This window comes from Nanorana parkeri, unplaced genomic scaffold (assembly GCF_000935625.1).
Source record: "Nanorana parkeri isolate BGI_ZX_2015 unplaced genomic scaffold, ASM93562v1 scaffold430, whole genome shotgun sequence".
NCBI lineage: Eukaryota > Metazoa > Chordata > Amphibia > Anura > Dicroglossidae > Nanorana > Nanorana parkeri.
In genome coordinates, this window is record NW_017306698.1 from 1,093,282 (window position 1) to 1,105,505 (window position 12,224).

The following is a 12,224-nucleotide window of genomic DNA, read 5'->3' on the forward strand; positions in this document are numbered from 1 at the left end:
AGCTTTATCACTTTCAGCTGTATCACAGAATGCTTTTAAAGTAATTTATTGTGATGGGAATGCTTATCAGCAGCATTCTCTTCTTCTTTTTAACTTAACTTTTTTTTCTTTGGAGTTTCTTATTTGAGATGACAACAATGTAAAACAATATTAACACACGCATTTACAGGTAGGTAGGAGTAGATTTTTGGAAAGGGTCCACAGGTCATAGTTCATGGTGATGTCATTCTAGGAGGCTGTAGGCTGATCCTACTTTTTTTTCCATAACCAGTAAAAGTAGGGTCAGTCCACCCAGAAATTATGGATTGGTTCTGGGTACAAACTAGTAGATGGAAATGGTGGCATGTTGAATAAACTCCTTAAATTAAAGGTGATCTTTGGGCTCCCACACACCCTCTCCTCCCAACCCCCTCTAACTGAAATGCTCTTTTTACTCACCTAGAGCTGATATTGCAGTCCTGAGTCGTCTCTCACCTTCTGTGTACAGAAGTACTTAAATAAAGTTTAGAAATTTGTTAAGGAATTACTAGGGATAAAGGGGTTTACTTCTTTTATACCTAATTGGGGTAACTCTATGTATAAAGAATTGACAGTGTTGGAGGGATTTTCCCTTTGTAATTCCCTTTGCACTTGTTTTACAATGATACAATGAATAAAAGTTTTTATCAGTATTTTCCACTGCGTCATTCAATAGGCTCCCAGGAGAAGATAACACCTATGAGATATTATACAATCCCATTGATAGAGGATGTTGTGTTGTCTGATCGTACAAAGGATATTATTTCCTTTGTATATATATTATACTAAAGCATAAATATCTAAAGAAATATCCCTTGAAATGTAGAGAGCAATGGTTATGAGACATAGGCAATGATAAAGAGGATAAATGGTCAGAGATATTAAGGGCGATTACCAATGTCTCACTGTCAATCTGTCAGAGTGTAATGCTGGCCTTACACACCTTAAGATTTTTTCTTGCACAGCTCTTTTGCCAGAACCAGACAAATCACTTCTAAAAATTCTACAGAGCATAGACAGAGGAATCCTCCCTACCAGCTATTGCTTTCTGCTGTCAGAATACCCAAACACTGACTACAGCTGATTGTCTTCAGTCGCTGTTCAGTCGACAATATTTCACCCAGCTCCTTTAACAAAAGTCAATTTAAAGTTTGATTTTTGCCAAGCCAGGTGGTGCTGGTTGGGCCACCCACACATCCAGTTTTGGCCAATTTGATCTGTGTATGGCCAGCTTAACTTGCACCTAGGACGTTTAGAACTCCCCATTCACTTTATAGAGTAGGCCTTTGGAGCAGTCCTAATTGTACTAGATGCAGCATGCCCTGGGAGATTTCATTCATCTTATTTGGAGATGTCCTAAGCTTTTAAAATAAAGGAAACATGTTGTTATATTAACATATTAATTTTGTTTTTAAAACAAATGTTTCATGTAATCCATATATTTGTATTTTGAGGTATCAATAGGTTCCGGAAAACCAAGTTAATTTTAGATTGGGGGCTCAGAAGAACATTGTTTCCTGCTAGAAAATTGATTGCACGAAAGTGGATTTGAAATTTGAAATGAGAACAGCTGACTTTGCCACATAGGCGAGTTCTAAACAAATATCAAAAGATTGGAGGGGTGGCTTCAGGTACCGGGTCTGGTACCAAATTAGTGAGAATATGAAAGATGCTACAAGCTAGGGAACCAGAGGGATGGATTAGAATATGTAATGTTTTAAGTATGTAGAGTTGGGTTAGCTTGGTATTGTTTTATTATTTTGTGGTTTGTTCTGTGTTGTAGTGGTATAGTACACAGTATGTGTTTGTTGAAAAAATAAATTCAATTAAAAATAATGGGGGGGTATTTATCAAAACTGGAGCAAACAAAATCTGGAGCAGTTGCCTATGGCAACCAATCAGCATCTCTCTTCAGTTTGCTCAGGTAAGATTTGAAAATTAGAAAGAGAAGCTGATTGGCTTCAGTGCAAATCTGCGCCAAATTTTGTCTGCTCCAGTTTTGATCAATTCCCCCCAATGTCTTTATCATAATGCACATATGCCATTCTTCAGCTCACGCTGTGTGGGATTGTTTATGTGTCTTGTATAGTTCCAGAACCATAGACTGCAAATGTGTATCCATGGACTTTACAATTACTAATCTGCAGAACTGGGACTTCTGGGGGGTTCACAGTACCATGCCACCCTACATCTCTCCTGGCACTCAATTACTGAGAAAGAGCCTGTGATGGTTAGAGGCAAGTCAGATACCAAGTCAAAAGGTGTGAACAATACAGCTGGGGTGACTTCCTGACCTGAGTAAAGATGCTGGATTTTATCTACACGTTTGTTGATGTAGCATCAATGTTTGAGTCAAACACTTTAGCCTTGCCTTCTCTATGATACTGCATCCTGGGAATTCCTCATCCTAGTACTTTGAACCTTCTCCGTAGAGATTGAGATCAAATCCAATTTTATTCCTGGGATTTTATTCAAGACTGTCGACACCTGAAGTTTGGTAAACCTTACCAGTTTACCAGAACCATATCAGGAGTAACATAAACCAGTGCTGCTTGCCTCATAGAAGTAAGGATTTAATTTCCCTGATACATTGACTATATTCTATTGCTGTCAGTGAAGTAAAGGCTATGACTTTTAAGTGTGCCCACCTGGCTCCTAGGTTGGACTACTTGGATTATGAATTTCACAGTGATAAATCTATGTAAACTATGGTTAATGCTTTAGGTAGCCTTATAGTAGGCAGAACTGAAAATGTCTCCACCCCACACATCAGGTACTTATATGACCATTACGATTATTTGTACAGTGACCCTTCCCACATCAAAATGTTTTGCTAGCATTTTGCTATTCACATGATCGAGGAACTGGTGAAGTTACTAAAAATGCATTTTCTTATGAGCATTTCTGCAGCTTGCTTAATGATCAACTTTCCTTGTAATGATTAATATTCATAGGACACTCTGTCTAACTCAGACTCCTTTCTTGGCACATTTCCCTGAGCTAAAATGAATTTATGTGCCAGAAAGGCCAAACTTCAGATAATCATATTTTGAAGATAACTTGTTTTTTTTATTCTACTATAACCTGGATTGTGTTGTGATATATTCTGGCCCCTAGGGAGCTCTAGGGTCCTGTATATTAAACTGTAAAATTACGTATGGTATGGTCAGGATATCGTTCAATCACCTGGCATTATGGGTGAAGCATTCATTACCGCAAACCTTCGCTTTGATACTCACCATTACTTTGCCCCCCACTTACCTTTAAACATTGCTTGTGTTTTAAGAAATACAAATCTGGCTGCATGCGTAGCATGAGTGATATAACCTCTGCCTTGGGAAGGTCACACACCATTCTCTTACAATGCAGTTGCTTGAATTGGAAGTGTTGCCCTCCTTTACAAAATCTCATCGTTCTTTACTGACAAGAGGGTATGCATTCACAGAGGCTTTATGTGAGTGACCACCTTAGTCTCTGTTCATCTTAAATTCCACTTCAAAGCTCATTTTTAAATGTTGCCAATTTATTTCAGGTGTAGTAAAATGGTAAGTGCTAGCAGTTTTAGAGCAGAAAAGCTAACCCCTCACCGGCATGCTGCAGAGAATGACTGCTCTGTGTGGAAGAAGTAGTCTTTCTGTAGCAGTCCAACATGTCCCCTGTTGAGTAGGCTAAAACTTTCCAATCTGCTCATGCTCCCCGTTGACTGGAGAATGTTATCTCTGAATCAGCATGGGGCATGTTGGACTGCGGCAGAGGGAACACTTCTTTCACACAGAGCATGGCAGTCCTTCTGTGCAGTATGCTGGCGGAGGACAGATATTTCTACCATGGTTGTGGTTCCTTTACAAACTAAACCAGTAGTTAGACTGTAAACACTCAATGGTTTACTGCACCTGGATTGTAGTGACAATGACATTTAAAATTTAAGTAGAATTGGGCTTCAAATCAGACTTCTGAAAGTGTCATATTTCAGGCACTGGTTAAAGCAGGATGGGTTTTTATGTGACAGTAGGGGCAAAACTGGGGCACTGATCCCATACTGAAAATATCATGCTTAGAAATATATTAACAGAAATTGTGTTTGTGGAGCGCTGGATCCCATAGGTAAGTTAATAGTAGGAGGAAGTCAACATTTCTCGAACAAGGCACACTTTATTTAACATCCTATTTTGGAATGAATTAAGTTTCAGAACAAAAACCACATGGACTGTTAGAAATTCGTTTTTGGTCAAGAACAATTTTCCAACATGCTCTTTCGAAAAGTTTTGGGAACATTGTGGTTTTCGTCTGTCAATTGCACCATAATAATTGATAGATATTTGAACGAACGTGCCAAAAACAACTTCTTTCGTACAAAATTTGAACTATACCCTACTTAAGTAGAGACTTTTAAATCGCTACAGCAACAATATAGTATAGTATTGTCAGAAGAAAGGAGTTTTGTTAATGACATCCAAATTAAGAGGTTAACGTTCAATAAGTCCGTTGTCAGTCATCAGATGATCACACTAGTAAAAGTGTATTGAAAAGGAGCTGCATGGAAATCCATTTCCTTACACATTGTGCAGCCCAGTGAGAGCTGCCCGCAGCCACCCCGGTGGCCAGAGCTATGACAAGCCGTACATTGTCAGGGAAATTCTTCTTTTCTTCTACTTGTCATATCATGCTGCTGTGTTGCCAGACAGATAAGACATGCAACTGTGAGCCAATTAACAATGGGATTTTGTACACTACTCTTTACAATAGGTCTCCATGGAGGCTGCTAAGCGCTGAGATTGGAGGAATGGATTCTAACTTTCAAATCTCTGTGGATTATGAACTTTGTTTTCCAAGAACAGAGACCTTCCTAGTTCTGGACTCTCTCCATCTCCGGAACTGCTTTGGTGGTAAGATGACTGCAGACTTTTTTTCTTGGATCCATCATCAAAGTTTTGGTTTACCTCTCAACTTGCCCAACAAGATGAGAAAGAGGGACACAAATGTATGTGCCTATGTAGTTAAAGCAAAAATTGCCTGCCCCCCAGTTATACAGAGCAAGAAGAAGTAATATTATTATTATTTATATAGCATCAACAATTTTACACAGCGCTTTACACAGTGCACATTTACATCAGTTCCTGCCCTATAGGAGCTTACAATCTAAGGTCCCTATCGCACATGCATACATACGTACGAGGTCAAATTTAGACAGGAGCCAATTAACCTACCAGCATGTCTTTGGAGTACCTGGAGGAAAACCACACAAGCACAGGGAGAACATGCAAACTCTTTGTGGATAGTGACCTGGCCAAGATTCGAACCAGGGACCCCCAGTGCTGTAATGTTTTTTGCAAATTAAAGGGTTAGTTCACCTTATTTAAAAAAATTCTCTATGCTGTCCCTTAACATGATTTCATAACCCTAAACTAATTAGATTTTACAAATAAGCAGGTATGCTGTTTTCATACTTGTGGGACATTATTGCATTATTGAAAGTGACACTAAACTCAGGAATTAAATCTTAAAAATGCATTCAAGTACCTATTAACAAAAATGTATCTTATTTGTGTATCACTCGGCTGTAGATCTTCAAATCATCTCTGAATTGGTGCTGACACTGTCCTTCATTCTGGAGGGTGGCTACTTTTGTTCCCCATGGTCCCTGTGTGTGTTGTAAAATAGCCACCGCTCCAAGCGGATGAGCTCAGCGGCTGCGACTAGAGCACAATGTGCATGGGGGGGATTTTGTGGGGGGGATCATGAGAAGGAGGACACTCAATACAGTACAGCTAGGAGGCACTTGTCCAAACAGCTGGTCCATACTAAAAAGAAGCATTGAAACTATAAGGATTTTTAGGTCAGGCTTCACTCCTTGTGATAAAGGACAAGCACCCCCTGGCGGTACTGTAGCGAGTGTCGTCCTTCTCATGATCCCCACCAGCAGCTGTGCTCTAGTCACAGCTGCTGAGCTCATCTATGGTGACTGGAGACAGAGTACACTACGGATGTACAGGGGGATCAGGAGAAGGATGGCACTCGTTCCAGTACCGCTAAGGGAACTAGGGTAATTACCTTTAGAATCCACAAATACTGTGCTAATCTCCTATGGTGCACATTCCTTAGAGTGTTCCTCCATCAGATGTTTCCTCTACGTTTTCCAGATCCAGCTTGAGGCAATTTACCTTCTTCATTCAGTTGCACACATTTCTCCTCTTTTTGTGAAGTTTTCAATGTGTTTCTAATAAAATCTTCAAACAATTCCATCACTTGTTACTTTTTGTTGAGAGTCCAGCCATTCTGTTCTCACTCCTCTGACTGTACTACCTGTTGTAAAGTAAATGGCGCAGGTACAGTTGCGCTTTTCTACTTTACTCCATATTTGTTAAAGCAATCTCAAAAATTAGGCACAATTTTTATTAAATTGTTGCACCAAATTCACCTGTTCTGTGAAATTTTTCATGAACCATCAATGATGCCCCCTTTATGTCATGTTTAGTGTACAATAGATCTAAATGATAATTTCTGTGCACTTTTTCTATAGGTAACAGTGAAGAAGATTTATATTCTTGTCCATGGGAGTCATCTTTCCTTTGTACAAATGGGGAATGTATTGGTCGTACGAAAGTGTGTGACTTTCAGATGGACTGCCCAGGAGGAGACGATGAAGGTGCAGTATGTGGTAAGTGCCAGCATTCTCATTTCTGTAATGGAGCTGTAATATTTTTCTTGTGCAGTACCTATAAGGATTGCTCTGATTAATGAACCCATTGCCAACCCTAAAGAGACCGTGTCATCACCTTAATAACATGCATGTAAAAGCACAGGAAAATCAAGTATTTTAAATGCTTACCCCCAGTGTTTTTCATTTCAATAAATTATTTTTAGATTAATTTGCAATGTGCCCTTAAATTTGCTAGAAAACCTTTTTTTTTTTTAGTTTTTTAGCTTTGGATAGAGGGTTATAACCCGTCTGCTTCTTTTTCTGCCATCTGTGTCCCATTGATGAGATTTCCCTTCAGTTCCAGTTAATAGCAACAACAGGAAGTAGGGAAATCCCTGGTGGTCAGGAGGGTCACCAAAACTAGTGTCCCCATTGGAAGATTTCCCATTTATTCCTGTTCTGATGACAACCCAAAATTTTAGATTTTCTTTCACTTTCAATAATAACGTTCACCAGGACAAATAAAGAAAGTGAATCTCCCTAATGGGGAAACTGACAGCAATAAAAAAAACTGACAGGTATTCTTATCCCTCATTACGCTGTCCTAAACTAAACGTTTTGGCTTCAGTTGGACTTTAAGTACTCCAGGACGAGTCAAATTCCTAACACAGCCCCTCCCCTCTCCTTCCTTGCAAGTCATAGGGCTCTCCTCTTTTGGATTTATCTAATTATTCACTGTGCTGCCCAGCTCCTTCACTCCTCCCCTCATAATATTTTATGTAGCTCATAGGGGAGGAACAAAGGCAATACCATAGAGTGTTACTTGGGTAACAGCTCTGAGTCTGCTGGGGCTGCTGACATCACATCATGGATGGTGGAACCCAGCAGTCTCAGGGCTTTTGGATGTCTACAAAAAGGAGTAAAAACCATGTATTAAATACTTTAAATACATCATATGTTATGGGACAATTTTGGTCTGACGATAAGGTCACTTTAAAGGATGAACTATGAGATGAGTGCTTTTCACTCACCTCATAGTTCTAGCCGACCTATGACAATGAGACTGTCACAGGTCGGCTCAGTAGATCGGGAGGTGAGCGCTGACTGGCGGAACGGACGGGGGAGGGGGCGGGTACAGCTGGCTCTGCCTCTAGATAGGCAGAGCCAGCTGTCAGTCACACAGCTGGGCGGATCCCGGCACAATTGTCAGGATCCACTTCAGCTGCGGCGTCTCAGTATACCGCGAGCACCAGCTCGCGGTATACTGCGACGTTTCAGTATACCGCGAGCTACAGCTCGCGGTACACTGAGCCTACGGTGACGGGAGGACGCTAGTTTCTGTCCTCCCGTTACCCTAAGGAGAACTATGGGGAAAAGCCTTAACCCCATAGTTCTCCTTTAAGGAATATGTAGTATGGGCAATTCTGCCAATAGAGATATATTGCCAGTGGTAGAATCACCAAACTAATGCAGCCATTTTCACTAATGCGTGTCACATCACCTCTGGCCTGGAAAGCAACAGAATCTTATTCGCTAGCGAGCAAGGAGTGACATCTCACTGGTCCAGCCAGCAAGGCAGCTACTCCATAGGTGAAGGTAAGTTATTTCTTAAGAGATGACATATAAATCATCTGCCCAGTCATATGCTGGCCGAATGCCATTTGCACGCCATGCTCACCACAAGACGGAGCATAGAATTTCCACCCAGTGGCAAGAATGAGGCACAAACAACATTCAACCACGTTATGGCTGGGCGGATAATTTATAAATCCTCCTTTTAGTGATCTTGTGACAGGCGAGTTGTTTCCTACAACAAGATAGCTCATCTGACATCAGCTTTAGTCTGCATCTGGATGAATGTTAATTAATTCATTATTCATTAACAGCTGTTTTAATCCCCTGTAATCGGTGTAGAGATCTTCGTTCTTCCCATTTTACTCTCTACGAGACAATTACAAGGGTCAGACATTATTGTTGCTGGATTCACATTATATGCATTTATTTTACATCTCAAAATATTTATTAGTGTAAGTACAATGGTTCCTGTGAGGGAACATATTTGTAAACCCTGCTGGATTGATCTTGCACAGGGCCATCCCTATAATGAGATAGCCTGAGGCGGTTCCCTCAAGTGGCATCTCATTGGGTCACACCTGATGCCCCCTTTCCAGCCAGAGTGTCCCAACTTTCTTAGAGCTCTTAGCAACCTGTGACGCTCTAGCCGGCGTCCTGCCCAGCTTACTGACATCACTGGTTGCCAGGCGCTGAGCGGGACGCTCTGGCTGCATCCTGCCCAGCTCCTGGCAACCAGTGACATCAGTGAGCTGGGTGGGATGCTGGACAGAGGTACCGTTCTCCCACCATCCCCCCATATAACGTGCACTTCCAGCACCCCTGGCTTCAGGCTGCAAAAGGTGTAGGGACGCCCCTGATCTTGCCACTCACATTTACAAGATATTTAACAAACCAGGTGGTGATTCGGGGCATCACTGTTTTATGCTTGGTTGGACTTTCATATGCAAGCTGACCATACATAATACGATCTGAGTAAATAATATTCAATAGAGTTACCAACAAATATGTGGTGCAAGAACTTACGTAATTGCATACAAACTGGATGAGTTGTTCAGGGAAGACCCTCACATTACACATTTTTTGTAAATCTTAAGGAAATTGTACGGAGATTGAACAATCGGATTGTAACACCTATGACCCAGGTACAGCCTTTGATAATATGTGTGTCATCTTTTCAGAAAAAATCCTTCCTCTTGGTGCCCACTGCACCTTTGATCAAGGCACTTGCCACTGGACTGCCAATACTTCAACTGGTAGCTCATGGACATATGCCAATTCAGTGCAGCTGAATCATGAAGATAACATCCACCCACTTTCTACGGAAGGTAAAAGAATACAAAATGTATGTAGTTAATGTGTTTTTTTTTCTGTGTTTGGTTGGGGTTTACCTGTGTGTCAGTCAGTCAGTGTGTCAGGGTTTAAAATGTTGACAGACATTATTATTTGCTCATTTTCCTATCACACTTTACCCTAGTCAGATCAAGATGTCAGTTTTGTCCCCGCAAGAGAAATCTCTACCAATGGGGAAACAGCGAAAACACTATTTCGTACAATGGGGAAGAGGTACAACCTCTGTCAGTTTTTATTGTTGTCTGGGTCTTCTTTCGGGGAGATTTCCTATAATTTCCTGTCCCCAAAACTAAAAATATATTGGATAAGACCTAGATATAGGTTATAATTTACAGTAAGCATAAAGTCTTCTTGACAATTCGACAAATTGTATAATGACTTGTTTTACTCTTCTTTTATTCTTCCAAGGGCATTTCTTCTACCTGCCAATCGAAAATGAGCATAATAGTAGCACTGCGACCGTGTACAGTGACTTTTTTCCCCCTGTGCTGCCAAACAAAACCTGTCAGGTAGGTTTGTATGCACCATGAAATGATTAGCCCACCTTACAGGACGACGACAATCGCCTTGCAAGCAAAATGCTTTTACGTAACAACATGACCTATGACTGTCTACAAATTTAAATATATGTAAACCCAATCAGTAAAACACCAAATAAGTTTTAACATCCCAATGTAATAATGTAATTTAAAGAAATGTAATGTAAAGAAAAGTTTTAATTTATTAAAAATAATTCCTGGAGATCCTGCCATTAAGGTTCTTGTTCAGACACCTTGTGTTATAGGGTGACAGCCAGGGCCATCCTTATAATGAGGCTGCCTGAAGCAGTTGCCTCAGGCGGCATCTTATTGCATCACGTAGGGGAAACGGAATGTGTGCAAGCCACCCCTTTTCCAGCCAGAGCGTCCCAGGTTGCTAAGAACTCTTGACAACCAGTGACACTCTGGTCGGCCAAGTTCACTAGCGTCACTGGTTCACTGGTTGCCAGGAACTGAGTGGGACATTCTGGCTGGTGTCACACCTAGCCAAGCTCCTGGCAACTAGTAACAACAATCAGATCTTATTGCATCACGTAGGGGAAACGGAATGTGTGCAAGCCACCCCTTTTCCAGCCAGAGCGTCCCAGGTTGCTAAGAACTCTTGACAACCAGTGACACTCTGGTCGGCCAAGTTCACTAGCGTCACTGGTTCACTGGTTGCCAGGAACTGAGTGGGACATTCTGGCTGGTGTCACACCTAGCCAAGCTCCTGGCAACTAGTAACATCAATCAGTGAGCTGAGCAGGACTCAAGACAGAGGTACCGTGCAAACCCCCCTCCCCCCCAGTGACTGTTTCAACCCACATTCCACAGGCATGATCCACTGTTGTCACCATCCGTAAACCTGTCCTGGGTAATGCGATGCAGCCAGCACTAGAGTACCTGTAAACAGAAAGCTGCTTCAACAAACTAAACACCATTCATTTAGGACTTACATGTACTTTACTGAAATAATTAAAGAAATAAGTGGAGGAATTGTGATTTTCTTTATTTTCAAACCTACAGTAGAGAAATATAACTGGAAACTTCCTGGGGGCTATTTATAAATCTGATTTAAAACACTATTGTAGATATATGTGTGACAGCTTGTTTGTTCTGTATATTTTAGTTAACTTTGAAGTTCCTTATATATGGCACCTTCAATGGAACACTGGCAGTGTATTCCCAGGAAGAAAATACTGGGACGGACACAGCTAAGTTATGGCAGACAGAAGGGAGTCAGAGTGGTTCTTGGTCTTCATCAACATTCAAGATTCCTCAGTTCAATAACAGGTTTGTGCAGACACATCATTTTAGCCACAAAAAAAGCTTTAGGACTGAATTGACTATATCTTATACTGTATATATTAAACTGGAGAGGTGTAAAAAAAAAACTAGGGCCCTTTGGTAACTTTGTCTGTTCTGTCTCAAACACCGATTTATGTATTTGCATGAATCAATGGTTGGATGGAATCCTGAGATTCCATCTGTCCGGACAATATGACAACCTACTGAGTTGATGGTATCCACAGGCAGGGCCCAACTCATCAAGAAAACTCAGATTAAAACCGTATGTGGTTTATTTAGGCTTGGCAACACAGAGGATGTGATTCCTTCTCATTTCTTGGAGTGGAAAAGACATTTCTCTCTAAAGCCTTGTAAAATGTGGGTCTTGACACAGCGAGGGAGAGGATGAAAAGGAAATGGGAAGGATTAGCAGAGAGTGTCTAACTAAGGGCTGTACCAAAATACACAAAATAGTGGGGGTAAAATGTAGGGATGTACGAAAACACAAATGAATGAAAAACAATAACAAAATAGACTGCTTGTGGCAGCACATTGTCCACCACTGCCGTTAGAGCTTTATAGTTGTGTTCTTCCAGGATTATTATATCTTATCCAGGAACAACTATATAAGACGCCAACTTCCTTTAAAGTCAAAGCCCAACTCTGACTTTTTAGACACCTTGAACCAAAGATGCTAAGAACTCTTGACAACCAGTGACACTCTGGTCGGCCAAGTTCACTAGCGTCACTGGTTCACTGGTTGCCAGGAACTGAGTGGGACATTCTGGCTGGTGTCACACCTAGCCAAGCTCCTGGCAACTAGTAACAACAATCAG

General features: G+C 41.1%; 1 protein-coding gene across 1 annotated transcript in view; it reads left to right on the forward strand.

Annotated features, from left to right (window-relative positions):
* Positions 1-12,224, forward strand: part of LTK (leukocyte receptor tyrosine kinase) — an 87,659-nt gene that overhangs the window by 34,498 nt on the left and 40,937 nt on the right. Inside the window, exons 5-9 of the mRNA XM_018560057.1 lie at positions 4,765-4,904; positions 6,539-6,676; positions 9,412-9,558; positions 9,992-10,092; positions 11,231-11,394. Of these exons, the coding sequence (XP_018415559.1) occupies positions 4,765-4,904; positions 6,539-6,676; positions 9,412-9,558; positions 9,992-10,092; positions 11,231-11,394 (690 nt within the window). The remainder of the gene's footprint in view (positions 1-4,764; positions 4,905-6,538; positions 6,677-9,411; positions 9,559-9,991; positions 10,093-11,230; positions 11,395-12,224) is intronic.